The 18,391-nt window shown below is 51.8% G+C and overlaps 2 protein-coding genes across 2 annotated transcripts; one reads left to right on the forward strand and one right to left on the reverse strand.

Annotated features, from left to right (window-relative positions):
- Window positions 1–1,988: 1,988 nt before the first annotated feature.
- On the reverse strand, window positions 1,989–4,678 carry CCDC87 (coiled-coil domain containing 87). The gene has a single exon (XM_008050072.1). It carries the CDS (start codon window positions 4,569–4,571, stop codon window positions 1,989–1,991), a length of 2,583 nt encoding a protein of 860 aa, XP_008048263.1. The 5' UTR covers window positions 4,572–4,678.
- Window positions 4,679–4,809: 131 nt separating this feature from the next.
- Window positions 4,810–14,921, forward strand: CCS (copper chaperone for superoxide dismutase). Its single transcript, XM_008050070.1, has 8 exons — window positions 4,810–4,870; window positions 5,196–5,268; window positions 9,060–9,197; window positions 9,413–9,590; window positions 10,828–10,888; window positions 14,252–14,329; window positions 14,401–14,504; window positions 14,609–14,921. The coding sequence occupies exons 1-8, from the start codon at window positions 4,832–4,834 to the stop codon at window positions 14,760–14,762; spliced, it is 825 nt and encodes a 274-aa protein (XP_008048261.1). The 5' UTR covers window positions 4,810–4,831; the 3' UTR covers window positions 14,763–14,921.
- Window positions 14,922–18,391: the final 3,470 nt, after the last annotated feature.

An 18,391-nucleotide genomic window follows, 5' to 3' on the forward strand; every position in this document is an offset into this window, starting at 1 on the left:
CAGCAGCCAGAGCCCAGCAGGTCGAGGCTGCGGCGGCCGGGAGCGGCCACTGCACTCCAGTCTGGGCGACTGAGTGAGACTCCAATTCAAAAATAAATAAATAAAAATAAAAATATGCTATTTCTGTTAACATATACTGAGATTTGTGTTAAATGAATTAACACATAAACATATCATTATTTATTATCATTATTATTTTTTGAGTCAGGGTCTCACTCTGTCACCCAGGGTGGAGTGCAATGGTGGGATCACGGTTCACACAGCCTGGATCTTCTAGGCTCACGTGATCCTTTCACCTCAGCCTCCCAAGTTACAGGCATGCACCACCATGCCCAGTCTACATATATACGGCAAGACCTCATCTCTACAATATATCAAAAAATTAGCCAGGCACCATGGCATGTACCTTTAGTTCCAGGCAGAAGGATCGCCTGAGCTCAGCAGGTTGAGGCTGAGGTGGTGGTGAGCATGCACTCCAGTCTGGGTGACAGAGTGAGACTCCACCTCAAAAAAAACCAAACAAACCCAAAAACACGGGCACAGTGTGCTACCATTGGTATAGTTATAAATGCATGCATAGGTAATATACACATATATGCTCATAGATGCATAGGCTGTCCCTGAAATAGCTCATATAGTGGCCAACATGGCCTTACATGATCTAACTTGTCCCTTGGCACCTTGTCACAACCCTCTGACTCATCTCTCCCTTTCACTCCATACTACTCAGACTGGCCACCTTTGCTGTTCCCAGAACACCCAAGCATTCACCTGGCTTAGGGCTCTGCAATGGCTGTCAGGAAAGTTCTCTGTCTAGATGTCTACCTTTCAAAAGAGGATCACTTTTTCCTCTCTTCAAGCCTTTGCTCAAATCTTACCTTCCCAGTGAGGCTCACACTGACCGCCCTACTTAAAACTATATCCTGCTGGGTGCGGTGGCTAAGCCTGTAATCCCAGCACTTTGGGAGGCCAAGGCAAGAGAACTGCCTGAGCCCAGGGGTTCAAGACCAGCCTAGGCAACTTGGTGAGACCTCGTCTCTATAATAAATCAAGAAAAACCAGCCGAGCATCGTGGTACACCCCTTTAGTACCAGCTACTTTGAAGGCTGAGGCGGGAGGATCGCCTGAATTCAGAAGGTTGAGGTTGTGGTGGCTGTGAGCATGCCACTGCACTCCAGCCTGGGCAACAGAGTGAGATTTCAACTCAAAAAAAACAAAACAAAACACATTCTTTGCCATGTATTTCCCCTTCCCCCTATTCTTTTTACCACAGAATAACATTCTATCCCTTCCATGTGTTTCAGTACTGTGTTTGTGGTTTATTGTCTGTTTCCTTACAGTAGAAGGTAAACCATACAGAAGGTAGATATCTTTGCCTGACACCTAGTACGTGCTCAATAAATATTGACTGAATAAGGGAATGGAAAGATAAACAAGAAACGGGTCATAGTTATTATCCCCAGAGAGGGGAACTCAGATACTGGAGGTAAGTATGGGAAGCAGAAGTACATTAGAGTAAACACCCTGGTATACTTTGCACCACGTGCTTGTTAGCAGGTAAAGTTTTAATTATTTTTAGTTCTACCAATAGAGTGCAAGAACTAGAAGAAGTGACGCTTTAATGTGGTGCGACAGGAATGCTAAACAAAGATCATGGCTTGCCTCTGTCTGATCTTTCCTATTACAGTGAATTTCAAGGTCTCAGTTTTTGACATATATTTTTTGATATCATTTTGATACATGAAATTTTGATTGTATTGTGCAAGGGTTGACATAAACGGGAATATTGGGCTTGGAGATTCTTTTATAAGCACTTCACTGTCAAAATAAAGTTTTAATCTCAGTCCCATCGTAGTTGGAGGCACGATTTCTTGAGCCCTGCACTCCCAGATATAGAAACACATTTCTTCTTCCAAAGCAGTCAAGAGGTCCAGGCGAGCTGCTGGGTGTTGGGGAGTGAGGGAAAAGTTTGAGGGCACTGGGCCTGGTCAAAGGGCAATGGGAGTATTCCTGGGAGGTCTTGGAGGTTGGCTGCTGAACCTCTTGAAAAAGGTAGATTGGTGGGAGGCCTTCTTGGCCCGGAGCAGGTGGCGAGCCCGTCGCTGCTGCTGCAACCAGTAGAGCATCTCCACTTTGTCACACTTCATTTTGTCCAGGTAGTGCCGCCCCTTGAAGGTCACCGGTTCACCAAAGATTGACTCAATCTCCTCCAGGAGGGTGGCCAAAGAAGACTCCACTAGACTGAGCTGCCTGTGGAGATGGCTTCGGATCTGATTTTCCTCCAGGAAGTGACTCATGCCCAAGTCACTCTTTTGGAAGAAGCGGTTAGGGTTGGAGGCTTGTCGCTCAAACCACTCCAATCTCCCTAGGAATATCTCCCGCAGCTGAATGGGCTTCAGGGCCCGCTCCCAGGCACTCACCAACGAAGGCAGCTGTCTTAGACGGGCTTTGGAACTGTACTTGATGGCCATGTCTAGCCGGTCCTTGTTGGGGACCTCAAGCATGGACCATAGTCGCTCTAGACGCTTCTGCAGGCTCAGGATCTTGTGGGGTTCTCCCAGGTGGGTCTTCCCAGCTCCTAGCCTGTGTTCTAGTACTGTATTCCAGTCCCACTCTCCTGGCACAAAGTCTGGTTCTTCATCTTCTAGCAAGGGGGGAGGGTGCTGAATCTCTAGGGACTCTTTGACAGGGGCAACAATCTCCACGGGAATCTTTTCTTCATACATTTGGAAGATGACGTGGAGGAAATCTGTCTCCTGGCTGGTAAGGTACTTGAAATAGTCATCCACAGTCAAGGTGGTTTTGCACCAGTTCATCCATGAGGCCTTGTTGGACTGCCTGTCCCAGTTTTTGCTAGCTTGGGGTGATGGGACAGAGGGCGCCCTCTCGTCGTTGGACTGTAAAATGTTTGCTCTCTGGGAGTAAAGTCCATCCAGCTCAGGGTTGATAATTTGAGACTGTTTTTCTTGACGTAGAAAGGCTGAGAACAGGAAGGCCGACCAGTCTTTATCTGCCGCAGGCTCAATCAGGGGTCCCTTATCAAAACGGAGGTGGTCCATAGAGACACGGTTCATTAGCTCCTTGTAAACCTCCCTGGTACTACTGTCAACAAAGCGATCGATATCCATTTTTTCGATGACTTTGGGGTCCAGTTCATCAGCCAGGTGGTTGTACAGGACTCCGGCACCCTCAACGTGGAAAGAGTCCAAGAAGTTTCTATTAGAGAACTGTACAGCAGCTGCCTGGACCATGACCTCATTTCTTAGCTTCAAAGTCATAGTCACAGGTTGTGGTTGAAGTGGAGGGGATTTGGGAGGCTGGGGGTCCCACTTCCCAGAAGCTTCTTCCTCCTGGAGGTTCTTCAGTGTTCTCTGCAGCTCATCCATGTGATTCTCTGCAGCTGGACGGCGGGTCACCACTCCCAGGAGAGGCGGCAGGCCTGAGTCTAGCAGGGGGTAGTGAGTCCACTCCAACTTCATGTTCTTCATCAACTGCTTCAGATCCTCAGTCACGATGTCTCTGGCCAGCTCTGGTTTTCTCTCTGTAGTCAAGACCAGCGGGGTTAAGGGCCGAGATGGGAGTGGAGGGAGGCCTAGCTCATCTGCCAGCTTCCAGCCCTCACGCAGAGTGGGCATGGACTTGCCTCTCCGGAGTGGAAAGTAGACAGGTAAGGGAGGGAAAGAGGAAGCCCTGCGGGTGAGAGTCCCAGGGTAGCTGGGAAGTGACCCAATCTGTGGCGAACTGAAGTCGATTTCTCTCTCCTTTCCCACGGGGGGCGGCCAGCAGAGAGGCTTTCTCCTCTTCAGCTGGGGTAAGGACTTCAGCTCCTTCACCGGATCCGGGCCGGGCTCATTGAGAAACTCTAGCGGGCGGCTTAGCTGGATGAGGTAATTCAGGTTGAGGCTAGAGCATGGCACTTGGGCGAAGTCAATGCTGTGAGGCCAGGGGATTGGGCAGAGCTTGAAAGCCCCAGTGGGGCAGACGGGGCGCGGCTTGTTCACGACACCGTGGGCCTGCTCGACCTTCAGCAGGGCCTGGAAGTCGGCCAGCAGGTAACGGTAGACGTCGGGACTGGTGAGGAAGAGCGTGCAGTCCTTGGCGAGGCTGGCGGCCAACCGGGTGAGGATGGCCGATTCAGTGAAGACCCCTCTGGGTGTCGACATGGTCACCAGCAGGTGCAGGTAGCGTAAGAACAGCTGCTCACTGCTGAGCAGCACATAGGCCTCGAGCCGCTTCCGCAGTCTCTGGTTGTTTCTGTGGCTCAGACTGAGTTCGGGGGGAGGTTCCCGCCAGCTGCACTTTAGCTCGTCCAGGATGACCTCGATGAAACGAAGTCGGCCCTCGGGAGGCGCCCGCGCCGCCAGCCCGCTGCCGGTCAGCAGCTTGGCCACCTGGCGGCACAGCGATGCCACCGTCAGCTTCGCGAGAGGGACGGACTGCAGAATCCGGCCCTCCCGCGGGGGGCGCTTCTGAGGCTCTGGGGGTGTCTCCTTGGCGGGGAAGAGCGACAGCGGACGCAGCAGCCGGTGGTAAAACCGCTGGAGCTCAGTTTCGGGCCTGCGGGGCTCCATCTTAGCGCCGACGGTGCCCGCGGACCAGGCAGAGGACGCCAAATGGTTACCAGGGTAACCAGGGGCCCGACGGCTCGAGTGCGCCTGCGCGGCCCGTGTCCGCCACCCTGTGGACCACGGGAGCAGAGCCCTGCGTGTGCACGCACTAGGGGGCGGGGCAAAGGGTGGCTTTCGAGGCTCCGCCTCTCCGCGTTACCGCTTTGGGTTGGCGCTTCCGAAGTCTCGCTGCTGGGCTCCTCCGGCCGGGGACTGGGTCCGGGATGGCGTCGGACTCGGGGAGTCGTGGGACCCTCTGCACGGTGAGGGTCGAGACTTCGCGTGGAGTCCCGCTAGGCAGAGAGCCTCAGCCCCCGGCGTGGTTGTTATCTCGGGAAAAGGGAAAGGAGCGGGCACTTGGGGCGGGGCCGACCACCAGGTGAAACTAGGGTGCGAAGGGGGTAGCAGGGCCCCTGGCGTGAGTGTTGGGGGGCCGCTGCGGCCACAGCCCTGGAATGATAAGTGATAATGAAGAAGGTGCTTGAATAGAGGTTACGTGGGGCCTGTCCCCAAAGAGTGGTCAGAGGGAAGGTGGTGAAATAGACCTGTCCCCAGCTCTCATCGGCCGGTCCCTTGCCGCCCTTGCAGCTGGAGTTCGCTGTGCAGATGACCTGTCAGAGCTGTGTGGACGCAGTGCGCAAGTCCCTGCAAGGGGTGGCAGGTAAGACCCGGGTACACTTTTCTGCCGACAGCCCGGAGGCCCCTGGGAGAGTCCAGGCAAGCCTCTTAGGCCAGCCCTACTCCCATTTTACAGACGGAGATACAAACCCAGAGTGGAAGGAATGTCCTCAAGTCACACACAGACCCGGAAGCAGAGCTAGAGCACAGCTCCCAAGCTTGCTCTTCCAAAGCCCTCTTCTGGGTCTGTCTGTCCTGCTGCCCTGAAATTCAGGTGCCCTGAAGAGTGAGGCGCTAGGCTCTACATGAGTTCCCTGGAAAAGAGGCAGTTCTTGCTGGGGAAACAACATAATCTTGACAAAGCAAACAGCAGCCCTGGCCCAGTACCATCCTCAGTAGCTTCTGGGTCTTTAAAGGCCAGCTGGTCTGAAGGTGACCTGGCACAATGGGGAAGATCGAAGGCAGAGCCACCAGCGTGACGTTGGGAACTAGCTTCCTCTGATTCTGTTAAATGTTCATCCAGCGGGTGTCGTGGCTCACGCCTCTAATCCCAGCACTTTGGGAGACCAAGACGAGAGGATTGCCTGAGCTCAGGGGTTTGAGACCAGCCTGGGCAACTTGGCGAGACTGCATCTCTACAATAAATCAAAAAATTAGCTGGGCGTGGTGGCGCATGCCTGTAGTTTCAGCTACTTGAAAGGCTAAGGCGGAAGGATTGCCTGAAACCGGGAGATTGAGGCTGTGGTGGCTGTGCGCGTGCCACTGCACTCCAGCCTGGGTGACAGAGTGAGACTCCAACTCAAAACAAAACAAAAGTTGTTCATCCAGTCATTTGGCAGGTATGGACCAGACACTGGGGGCTTTTTAGGAAGAAGGGTTCACAGGTCTATTAGGTACAACCCTGTGGCATATACAGAACACTTCATGGACGAGCGGTCCTGAGAGTGAATGAGTTGAGACCAGTTCTAAAACTAGGACAGTGGTGGCACTGGACTCTAAGGGTGACAGGGTGCATAGTGGTCAGGGGCATGAGCTCTGGAGTCAGACTTGTTTGGGTTAAAATCCCCTCTTTGGCACTAAGACTTAATGCATATCAGTTTTTGTGTCTTCATTTCTCCAGTGTTTAAATGGGAATGATACTAGAAGCTACCAAGGAGGATTATCAGGAAGAGTAAATTAGTTAATACAGGTAAAGCACCTTAGAAAAATCTTTGGTATGTAGTAAGAGCCTAAGAAATCTTAGGGGATGATAAGATCTGTTTGGAGGGAGACTTGAGATCTGAAAGTTGAGTTTGCTTAGACTGTGTGTTTTGGGGTGGAACTGAGAGTCTGATAGAAATTGAGCCATTTCACCGAGAGTGAAGTGTTCTGACCAAAGCTGTCACATGGATGTAGGGCCCTTCACTTCCTATAAAACATTCTTACTGGCAGAGCAGACTGCTGGACTTTCTGTTGGGCCCAGGGCAATGTTCAGTCCTTTGCAGGTTTCTTAGGCACCAAATAAAGACTTCTGGTGACTCTCTGTGTTTTCTGGTCTGGATAGCTGGAACTGGCTTGCTTTCTTGTAGGGTGGGCGGGGAAGCGTTGTTTCCCAGAATGCATAGGGAGAGGGGAGAGTTGCCCTCTCCAGGAGGCCTTGGGAAAGAGGGTTGCACTCTCTTGCTGGGGTAAGCAAAAGGAGCTTCCAGCCCAAGACTCACCTCCTTGAATCTTTATCACTCACCCTGGAATTCCCTATGGCCTTCTCTTTTCTTCCTCACTGGTCTCTGAACTAACCAAGGCCTGGCCTGGCCACATTCTGAGGTTCACCAGCCAAAGTGAATTGCTGCTTAGCTGGGGAGCCAGCCTCCTTCTTGGTTCAGACTCAGGTCCAGAATTCAGAAGTTGCCAGGTACAGTGGCTCACACCTGTAATCCCAGCACTTTGGGAGGCTGAGGTGGGAGGATCACTTGAGGCCAGGAGTTCATGACTAGCCTGGACAACATAGCGAGACCCTCTCTACAAAAAAAAAAAAAAATTAGCTGAGCATGGTGGCACACACCTGTAGTCACAACTACTGCAGAGGCTGAGCTGAGAGGATTGCTTGAGCCCAGGAGTTCAAGCCTGCAGTGAGCCGTGACCCAGCCACTGCATTCTAGCCTGGGTGACAAAGGGAAACTCTGTCTTAAAAAAAAAAAATTCAGGAGGTGAATAGTTACAAGAGCTTCCCACTTTGGGCTCTCCTACTACAGGAGAAGAGAATCCTGGGAGATCCCAGGGTCTAATAATCCACCCACACTGAGGCCAGTCCATCAGGGAGTCTTATTTGCTGTGTGTCCAAAACATACTCAAGCCTCCACGCTGATCCAAGCCACCCGGTGTCTCCCCAGTCCATATAAGAACCTCATCTGTGGGCTCTTTGTGCTTCTGGTATCCCTTCGAGTGACTTTTCCACTTAAAAGCCAGGGATATTTTTGAAAATTATCCCTCATGGCATGAAAGCTATGTCAGAGTCTTTCCGTGAGTGTGTGTGAGACTTATCCCGCCGGCTTGTGTACACAGGGGCGACTTCAGTAGTTGCCAGGGCAGTGGGGGACTCCATAGGCTCTTATTCTGACACGCTGACGTTTGAACTTGACCCTTGGAACCACACAGAGCTGAGTGAAACATACACTTCACACACTGTTACAATGCAGTCAGTGCAATGTGAGTTACTCCAGGGAAGTGAGGGCCTAGGGGATGCTTCCTAGGGTAAGTGCTGGGGTCATTACTTGGGCTCTGGAGCTAGGTTACCTGGGCTGAGTTCCAGTTCTGCAACTTACTACAGTGTGACTTTGAGCTAGTTTAAACTCTCTGTGCCTCAGTTTTCTTTTTTTGGGGGGGTCCGAGTCTCACTCTGTCGCCCAGGCTGGAGTGCAGTGGCACGCTCACAGCCACCGCAGCCTCAACCTGCTGGACTCAGGCGATCCTTCCACCTCAGCCTTTCAAGTAGCCAGAACTACAGGCACGCACCACCATGCCTGGCTACTTTTGATTTTTTTTGTAGAGATGAGGTCTCACCAAGTTGCCCAGGTTGGTGTCCAACTCCTGACCTCAGGCAATTCTCTCATCTCTGCCTCTCAAAATGCTGGGATTACAGACTTGAGTCCCCACACCTGGCTGTGCCTCAGTTTTCTTATCTGTAAAATAGGGTTAAAAGTACCTAACTCACAGGGTTGCTAGGAATATCAAATGAAATCACACAGGTAAAACACATAAAAGAGGGCCTGGCTCACAGTGTGTGCCAGGTAAATATCAGCTCTCTTGATATTTGTGATAGTCCCCATTTTTAAAAAATGTGTTACAGCTTTATTTAGATGTAATTCATATGCCACAAAATGTATACTTAGCCAGACTCAGTGGCTCACACCTGTAATCCCAGCACTTTGGGAGGTGGAGGTGAGAGGATTGCCTGAGCCCATGGATTTGAGGCTAACCTGGGCAAGGTGACAAGACCTCGTCTCTACAATAAATCAAAAAATTAGCTGGGCATGGTGGCGCATGCCTGTAGTTCCAGCTACTTGGAAGCCTCAGGCAGAAGGATCTCTTGAGCCCAGCAGGTCAAGGCTGTGGTGGCCGTGAGCATTCCACTGCACTCCAGCCTGGACAACAGATTGAGACTCTGACTCAAAATAATAATAATAATAAAACAGACTCAGAGAGGTTACACAGCTAGAAGGTCGCTTCTGAGCTTGCCTCTGGCCATGGGAAGGTTGGTGGAGATGGGAATGGAGAATCACTGCCTATTTCTCTCTTCCCTGTTGCCAACACGGGGTGCCTGCCCTATGCTGCCCTCTGCCCTCCCTCTCCTTCCAGGCATCCAGGATGTGGAGGTACACTTGGAGAACCAGATGGTCTTGGTGCAGACCACCCTGCCCAGCCAGAAGGTGCAGGCCCTTCTGGAAGGCACGGGGCGGCAGGCAGTACTCAAGGGCATGGGCGGCAGCCAGTTGCGTGAGTGACCACGGTGACCTTGGCCTCAGTCTTTCTGGGAGGGAGGTGGCCCAGAGCTGGTATAAATCTAACCACAGGCTTCTTGGGTTCTGGGTTGGAGTGACTTTGAGGAAGGCACGAAAGTTTTGTGCAACTCTTTCCATGTCCTTCCTGAGCTCACAAAGCGGTGCAGCTGAGGGAGGCTGCAAGCCAACCAAGTGTCTGATACCTTGCAGAGAATCTGGGGGCAGCAGTGGCCATTCTAGGGGGGCCTGGCATCGTGCAGGGGGTGGTACGCTTCCTACAGCTAACCCCTGAGCGCTGCCTCATCGAAGGAACTATTGATGGCCTGGAGCCTGGGTTGCATGGACTCCATGTTCATCAATATGGGGACCTCACAAAGAACTGCAACAGGTAAGTGGTCTGAAATCTCTCTTGTAGCATGCTTGGCTACACATTTTCACACTTGGTCCTCGCAAGTCCCCTGTGAGGCACATACACACAGGCCCAATCTCCAGATGAATGAATGAATGAAACAAAGGTAGATAGTTAGAAGACTCAGAGTGGTTAAGTGACTTGCCAAAGTCCCAGAGCATGTAAAAGATGGAGCTGGGATTTGAGTCAAGATCCAATCTTGAGACTCCCACTCATAATCGCCTTACTGCCTCTGAGATGGAAGAGAATTCCTGGACACAGGCAGGGAAGGGACCCTTACCGTGGTGTTTGTCATGCTGTGATATAACTGGTTGTTTACTCATCTGTGTCTTCCCTGGACCAGAAGCTTTTTTTTTTTTTTTTGATTTTTTTTTTTTTTTTTAGTCGGAGTCTCACTCTGTGGCCCAGGCTGGAGCGCAGTGGCATGCTCACCACCACCTCAGCCTCGACCTGCTGGACTCAGGTGATCCTTCTGCTTCAGCCTTCCAAGTTGCTAGAACTATAATTACCTGGCCACCATGCCCAGGTAATTCTTTTGATTTGTTGTAGAAACGAGGTTTCACCATGTTGCCCATGCTAGCCTCGAACCCATGGGCTCAGGCAATCCTCTTGTCTCTGCCTCCTAAAGTGCTGGGATTATAGGCGTGAGTCACTGACCTGGCAACCAGAAGCTTATTGAGGACAGGACCTATGTCCGTTTTTTTTTTTTCCTCTTGAGTTGGAGTCTCACTCTGTTTCCCAGGCTGGAGTGCAGTGGCATACTCATGGCCACCTCAGCCTCAACCTGCTGGGCTCAGGTGATCCTTCTGTCTCAGCCTTCCAAGCAGCTGAAACTACAGGCATGCGCCACCACACCAGGCTAATTTTTTGATTTATCGTAGAGATGAGGTCTTGCCAAGTTGCCTAGGCTGGTCTCAAACCCATGATCTCGGGCAGTCCTTTCACCTTGTCCTCCCAAAGGGCTGGGGTTATAGGCATGAGCCACCATACCCAGCCCGAAAGTAGGATTTATTAAGACAGAAACGCTTCCATAGTGGGTGGGGACCTGAAAGAGGTTCGGGACCCATGTCCTGTTTTCTATGCCCTCTGCCCAAAGTCTAGCACAGAGTAGGCCTGTTTGTTGAGTGAATGAATGAAACAAAGGCGGATAGATAAGAGAGTGGACTGCCTGGCCTGTGAACTGCATTGTTGCCCACCTACTACCTTTCCTTCTTAGCTGTGGGGACCACTTTAACCCTGATGGAACGTCTCATGGGAGCCCCCAGGACTCTGAACGGGTAAGTGTAGGGCTGGGCTTGGGGTTGCCCTTGGGCTGGGAGAGAGCCCAAGGCAGGGCAGGCAGCCCTTTAGTTTGGAAACATGTACTGACACTTTCTGTGATCAAGCCCCAGGGGATACAATAGCATACAGCCTAGTGCCTGATGACCCTAAGGAGCTCGCAGTCCAGAGAGGGAGATCACTGTATTCCTTGGCTTCTGGGCAGTGAAATAATCCTTGCAGGAGCCTGCAGGAGGCCCCGGGAGCCCAGAGTGAGGGGAGCCTGAGGTGCAGGGGCAGTGGGAGAAAACTTCTTGGAAAAGGGGCGGTGTCGATGTTGAAGGCTTTTGTTTTATTTTTTGAGTTGGAGTCTCACTCCCGTCGCCCTGGCTTGGAGTGCAATGGCACGCTCACGGCCACTGCAGCCTTGACCTGCTGGGCTCAGGTGAGCCTTCCACCTCAGCCTTCCAAGTAGCGGGAACTGCAGGTGTGTAACATCATGCCTGGCTAATTTTTTAAAATTTATTGTAGAGATAAGGTCTCAACAAGTTGCTTGGGCTGGTCTCAAATTCCTGGGCTCAGGCAATTATCTTCTCTCCACCTCCCAAAGCGCTGGGAATACAGGCATGAGCCACCACACCCAGCTAAGATTTTTCTGTTCAGTTCATTGCACAGTGCCACATTTATGCTCAGTGTATTCGTGATCTATTGCTGCAAATCAGATGCCTCAAAGTCAGGAGTTTAAAACAACAAAATGTATTATCTCATGGTTTTTCTGGGGCAGGAATCCGTGTGTGGCCCAGCAGGCGCCTGTGGCTCAGGGCTGTCGTGAGGCTGCAGTCATCTCAGGGTTCCACGTGGGCAGGATCTGCTTCCAAGCTTGCTCGTGTTGTTGTTGGCAGGCTGCAGGCCCTCCCTGGCTGTCGGCCAGAGACATCAGTCCTTTGCCATGTGGGCCTCTCCCTAGTGCTGCTCACAACATGGCAGCTGGCTTTTCTCAGAGCGAGCGAGTGAGAGAGCGAGTGGCCAAGACTGAACCACATTCTTTTTGTAACCCAATCTTGGAAGTGACACTGGGTCCAGTCCACAGGGGCTAAATCACACAAGCATGTGACTACATGACAGAGGCTGTTCGCCTCATTGAGCCTTGAAAGATGCTTGGCAGGAAGTGAGCAGGTGAAGAGGGTGAGAGTGGGAATGGCGGGCTCGGCAGAGGCAGGAAATTGCCTCAGCAAAGCCTTGGTGTGATTGAGAAGGGGAGAGACCACCTTGTGGCCTGTGTCTTCACCCAAGACCACTTGGCATACAGGGACTCAGAAGGGGCTGACGTCAGACCAGGAAGAACTGAGAAAGAGCTGAGTGGCCAAGGTTGCCTTGATGACTGGCAAGCTCTTTCTGGGTTTCAGCCCCTGGTTTTCCCAGATAGAAAAGAATTCACTGTGGGAATTTACATCCAAGCCTGGTTATCCCTTACACACCTCCTAACTAATCTCTTAGCCTCCTTCCCTTCCCTCTTCAACCCCCCAGTCCTTCTTTGTCATTTGCTGTACTAGAGGGATTGTTCTGAGCCTTTCCACCCCCCCAAACCCTTCCGACTCCCCAATACCTGAGGGTACAGGCTGGGCCCAGCTTCTTGGTGTGACATTCAAGACTCCCCTCCCCTGCCCAGTTATACATGCCTATGTGCTGAGGAGAGAGACTACAAAGGCTGTCTCTCCCCGACTGCCTGCTGGCTCATGCCAGACACGCTGCTCCAGTGCCCTCTCAGCCCAGCCCCCAAAATGTTCCTCAAGGCTGTGTGTCACCTCCTCCTTCTTGATCTTTCTACCATGAAAGTCCTCAACACAGAGTGTAACAACAAGTGCCAGGTGCAAGCAGCAGATGTCCATCTGGGAAAAGAAAAAACAAGATAAAGCAGAACTGGGACTTCTTGCTACTCTATTTCATTACACAGTGAAATGTCTTGTTATTTAGCAACGTGGTCATGGGAACCTACCCACACTGGCACAGGCACTTGTTTCTGCCCGAAGTGTCAGGTTGGGGACAATTTATTTGCACAGATGTGGGTTTCTGTGGCTCACCAGTAAAGTCTTGTCATCCTATAACACATCAACTGTTGTATTCACCCTGTGTTTCTTCTTTTTTTTGAGTTGGAATCTTAACTCTGTCACCTAGGCTGGAGGGCAGTGGCATGCTCACGGCCACTGCAGTCTCGACCTGCTAGGTTCAGGTGATCCTCCTGCCTCAACCTTCCAAGTAGCTGGAACCACAGGCATGCACCACCACACCTGCCAAATTTTTTTTTTTTTTGAGTTGGAGTCTCACTCTGTCACCCAGACTGGAGTGCAGTGGCCATTCCTGGCCACTGCAGCCTCGACCTTCTAGGCTCCGGCGATCCTTCTGCCTCAGCCTTCCGAGTAGCTGGAATTACAGGCGCTACCACGCCTGGCTGATTTTTTTATTTATTGTAGAGATGAGGTCTTGCTGCCCAGGCAGGTCTCGAACCCGCAGGCTCAGGCAATCCGCTCACCTCAGCCTCCCAAAGGCGGGGGATTATAAGGTGAGCCACCAAGCCTGGCTAATTTTTTGATTTATTGTAGAGACAAGGTCTCGCCAAGTTGCCCAGGCTGGTCTCAAACCCCTGGACTCAGGCAGTCCTCTCACCTCTGCCTCCAAAAGTGCTGGGATGACAGGCGTGAGCCACTGCTCCCAGCTTATCTTGTGTTTCAGTCACTAGTCTATTCCATATCTGGCTCCCCAATATGTTGTGAGTCCTTTGAGGGTGGTGACCTTACATACTCCCTGCCATGCCTGGCACAGTGCATCAGATGTTGGAGGTGCTCAGTAGATGTGTTGTGACAAGTCTTATTACCTTCGAGGAGAAGGTGGGGAGAGCTAGCTTCTGGAGGCCAGGACAGGCGCTTTGCCCTTTTGGATTTCTTTCTAACCCTTGAGGCTAGGAGCCAGGAGAATGATGCAGGGAAGCCAAGCTTGGCTTACATAAGTCTGTGGAAATTGAAGGCAGCCAAGGGCTCACAGAGCCATCAAGAGGCTAGAGAACTGGGCTCATTAGAGGCTGGGAAGCAGAACTGAGCAACAACCTCATAGGAGAAACTGTGTGGTCCTGAAGGGATGACTGCACAAACAGGGGGAACTTCCACTGGCCCTTTAGCACACTGGCATTCTGTCTAGGATTTCAGTTCCAGGGAGGGCATGTCCAAATGCCTTCTTGAGTTTTGGACCATACCTTGGTCCTATCAGGCTGTACCCACCTGAGGAAATTGACACTTGGGGAAGTGGGAAGAAGCATCAGATACTGGGAAGCCAGAAGATAGCAGCTTTGACCCACATGGCCCGTCCCCCTTCACCGGGTCTCATTCCAGCATCGTGGAGACCTGGGCAATGTCCACGCTGATGCTGATGGCCGTGCCATCTTCAGGATGGAGGATGAGCAACTGAAGGTAAGGGGAAAAGAAGGTGGACACCCTTTCAAGCAGGGTCCACTGTCCAAGGCTGTCGTCTCCCCTCAAAGGTGTGGGACGTGATTGGCCGCAGCCTGGTTGTCGATGAGAGAGAAGATGACCTGGGCCGGGGCGGCCATCCTTTATCCAAGATCACAGGGAACTCCGGGGAGAGGTGAGTAGAGTTGCCCCCAGCAGAGACTGTGCTTGGCCATTGGTGCATGTAGAACCCCAGGGGGCCCAAACGAGTACCACCCTTGACCACACACTCTTCCATAGGTTGGCCTGTGGCATCATCGCACGCTCCGCTGGCCTCTTCCAGAACCCCAAGCAGATCTGCTCCTGCGATGGCCTCACGATCTGGGAGGAACGAGGCCGGCCTATCGCTGGTGAGGGCCGAAAGGGGCCAGCCCAGCCCCCTGCCCACCTTTAAGCAGGACCTCGTCTCACCTCTGTTGCTGTCCTCTCAGCCAAGCATCTTCTCCTTCAAAGGGGCAGAGGGGACCTTGCTTGCCCATTCCTAGGAGAACTTTGTACAGAGTAGGAGTCACTGTGATGTTCTCTTGGCACATTAAAGTTTTATTTTCATATGAAATTGCATTTTGTGTGTGTCTTCATGCCCCTTATGGGCTTGATAAACATATTTCTGCCTCTGCATCCAGGGCCACCCCTTAGCTTTGGAACCAAACAAACCTGGATTCAAATTCATGTGTACCCTGAGGGCCCTATCTTCCTCTTTGGGGCCATAATGAAGGGTCACAGGAGCCAAATTTCTGTTTTTGGCCTGCCGTCCCTTACTGAGACTGGATCCGAAATGGACACCTGACCTATGCTGGGTCATGCTTTCACTGAGAAACCCGAGCAGATCTAGCCTTAGTTTCTTCCTGTGGTTGGACCCATAATGTGGGAACATGGGAAATTCTGATGGATCTCTCCTCTCTGCCTTGTTGTTGACGGAGTATCAGAAAAAGCCAGCCTGAGGCCAGGCTCGGTGGCTCAGCCTATAATCCCAGCACCTTGGGAGGCCGAGGCGAGCGGGTTGCCTGAGCCCATGGGTTCGAGACCAGCCCAGGCAACTTGACGAGACCTCATCTCTACAATAAATCAAAAATTAGCCGGGTGTGGTAGCACGCGCCTGTAGTTCCGGCTACTTGGAAGGCAGAGGCAGAAGGATCGCCAGAGCCCAGCAGGTCGACGCTAGGGTAGCCGTGAGTATGCTACTGCACTCCAGCCTGGACGACAGAGTGAGACTCCAACTCAAAAAAAAAAAAAAAAAAGTCAGCCTGAGGAGGAGGGGGGATGAGGCAGATGCAGAGAGAACCTAAGAGTTTCTGGAGAATCCCAGTTGCTCTGGAGTCCCCCTCTGGCTAGCTGCCTACCCTGCGATCCAAGAGACACTTCTGTCTCCTCCCAAGGCATCCCCCCTTTAAAAAAAATTAATCTAGCTTCGAGACCCGCCTGGGCAACTTGGTGAGACCTCATCTTTACAATAAAAAAAAATTAGCCGGGCATGGTAGCGCACGCCTGTTGTTCCTGCTACTTGGAAGGCTGAGGCGGAAGGATCGCCGGAGCCAGCAGGTTGAGGCTGTGGTGGCCGGGAGCGGCCACTGCACTCCAGTCTGGGTGACAGAGTGAGACTCCAACTCAAAAAAAAAAAAAAATTAATCTAGCTTGAGTCGATTTATTTTACCCACAAGTAGAAGACTATTAATTAACCTAATAATTAAGCAAAGTGCTTGGCACACAGCCTGGCACAGTCAGTTGAGGGAACAGGGGCTGTGACTCTGAGGCCACACAGGGCCCTTGCAGGCAGCCCCAGCAAAGCTCTCCTCTCGTACAGATGGATGGCTGCCAACCATTGTACAGTTTGTGGGGCCTCTGGTTCAGGGCCTACCTATTCTGTCCCCCTTTTCTGGCCCACCCCCACTGGCCGGGTTGCCTATCCTTACCAAAGCTGCTTTTGTAACAGGGTGAGTCGGGCTACAAACTTTGCCCCTGGGCTGCTTGCTTGGAACCAAGCAGTATTACAGTTAGTCGGCCTTGACTTTGAGGCCCCTGGCTCTGCTCCCATTCCCCAGGCCCTGCCTGTTTCCTTCTTCAAGGCTGCTGGCTCTGCCTCTAGCCCCAACCCTTGGACCCTGTTCTCTTGCCAAACCTGTGCTGGTTGTTTGCCAACTCCCTTTGGTTCCTGGGCCCAAGCTGTCTTTGCCTACTTCCAGGTCATTGCAAAAACTTCTGGACGCTTCCCACAGCCAACATCCCCTGACACCCTCTTACTTCGATTCTAGAATTATAGCTGGGTTTAACTCTTTTATGGCTAACCTGCTTGCCATCCCCTACCGCTCTGTTAACCTCTTTTTTTTTTGAGTTGGAGTCTCACTCCGTTGCCCAGACTGGAGTGCAGTGGCCGCTCCCGACCACCGCAGCCTTGACCTGCTGGGCTCCGGCGATCCTTCCGCCTCAGCCTTCCAAGTAGCAGGAACTACAGGTGCGTGCTACCACGCCTGGCTGATGTTTTATTTTTATTGTAGAGATGAGGTCTCGTCAAGTTGCCCAGGTGGGTCTCGAATCCATGGGCTCAGACAGTTCACTCACCTCAGCCTCCCAAGGCGTGGGATTACAGGCTGAGCCACCGAGCCCGGTTCTGTTAACTTCTTTTTTTGGGGGGGGGTTGGAGTCTCACTCTGTCGCCCAGACTGGAGTGTAATGGCCGCTCCCAGCCACCGCAGCCTCGCCTGCTGGGCTCCAGCGATCCTTCTGCCTCAGCCTTCCGAGTAGCGGGAATTACAGGCACGCGCTACCACACCCGGCTGATTCTGTTAACCTCTTAATCAACATTCTCATGATCTTTTCTCTCTCTCTTTTTTTTGAGTTGGAGTCTCACTCTGTCACCCAAACTGGAGTGCAATGGCATGCTCCCGGCCACTGCAGCCTCGACCTGCTGGGCTCTGGCTATCCTTCCGCATCAGTCTTCCAAGTAGCCGAAACTACAGGCGCTCGCTACCATATCCAGCTAATTTTTTATTTATTGTAGAGAGAAGGTCTTGCCAAGTTGCCTGGGCAGGTATTGAACCTATGGGCTCAGTCAGTCCACTCGCCTCGGTCTCCCAAAGCACTGGGATTACAGGCTGAGCCACTGAGCCTGGCTGATCTTTTCTCTCTTGAACTCCTAGCTGTGTGCTTTTTCAATCATTTTTAGATCACGAACATTGTTCATAAATCTTTTTTTTTTTTTTTCAGTTGGAGTCTCTCTTCATCACCCAGGGTGGAGTGCAGGGGCACACTCAGTCACCACAGCCTTGACCTGCTAGGTTTAGGCGATCCTTCCACCTCAGCCTTTCTTTTTTTTTTTCAGTTGGAGTCTCACTCTGCTACCCACACTGCAGTGCAGTGGCCGCTCCCGGCCACCGCAGCCTTGACCTGCTGGGCTCCTGCAATCCTTCCACCTCAGCCTTCCGAGTAGCCAGAATTACAGGCATGTGCTACCATGCCTGGCTGATTTTTTCATTTATTGTAGAGATGAGGTTTTGCCAAGTTGCCCAGGCTAGTCTCGAACCCCTGGGCTCAGAAAGTCCTCTCACCTCGGCCTCCCAAAGTGCTAGGATTGCAGGCTTGAGCCACCATGCCCGTCTTGTTCAAACATCTTGAAGCCCAATCTGCAAAACAGAAGTGGAACTACAGATAAAGATGCTTAGCTTTGTCCAAGGGCTTCCCCAAGCCGTGGAGCTCCAGGGAGCACAGGTGTTTTTGTGCTACCTCTCACCTTCAGCCATGTCTACAAATCATCTGTACTATAATTTACCAAATATTTTTCTTTAAATTGATTCATTTTTAAACTTAATTTAAGCTGGACATGGTGGCTCATGCCTGTAATCCCAGCACTTTGGGAGGCAGAAGTGAGAAGATTGCCTGAGCCCAGGAGCTTGAGACCAGCTTGGACAACTTGGCGAGACCTCATCTTTACAATAAACCAAAAAATTAGCCAGGTATGGTGGCACGCACCTGTAGTTTCAGCTACTTGGAAGGATGAGATGGAAGAATTGCCTGAGCCCAGGAGGTTAA

Source organism: Carlito syrichta, unplaced genomic scaffold (genome assembly GCF_000164805.1).
Source record: "Carlito syrichta isolate Samal-C Ts95f unplaced genomic scaffold, Tarsius_syrichta-2.0.1 Scaffold142954, whole genome shotgun sequence".
Taxonomy (NCBI): domain Eukaryota; kingdom Metazoa; phylum Chordata; class Mammalia; order Primates; family Tarsiidae; genus Carlito; species Carlito syrichta.

What these genes read in the sequence shown, in the direction of transcription:
- CCS (XM_008050070.1), top strand. Translation starts at nt 4,832, where the DNA reads ATGGCGTCGGACTCGGGGAGTCGTGGGACCCTCTGCACG. An exon ending in TGGAGGATGAGCAACTGAAG is followed by an intron (nt 14,330 to 14,400) that starts GTAAGGGGAAAA and finishes CTCCCCTCAAAG; the next exon opens with GTGTGGGACGTGATTGGCCG. An exon ending in ACAGGGAACTCCGGGGAGAG is followed by an intron (nt 14,505 to 14,608) that starts GTGAGTAGAGTT and finishes ACTCTTCCATAG; the next exon opens with GTTGGCCTGTGGCATCATCG.
- CCDC87 (XM_008050072.1), bottom strand. Translation starts at nt 4,571, where the DNA reads ATGGAGCCCCGCAGGCCCGAAACTGAGCTCCAGCGGTTTTACCACCGG.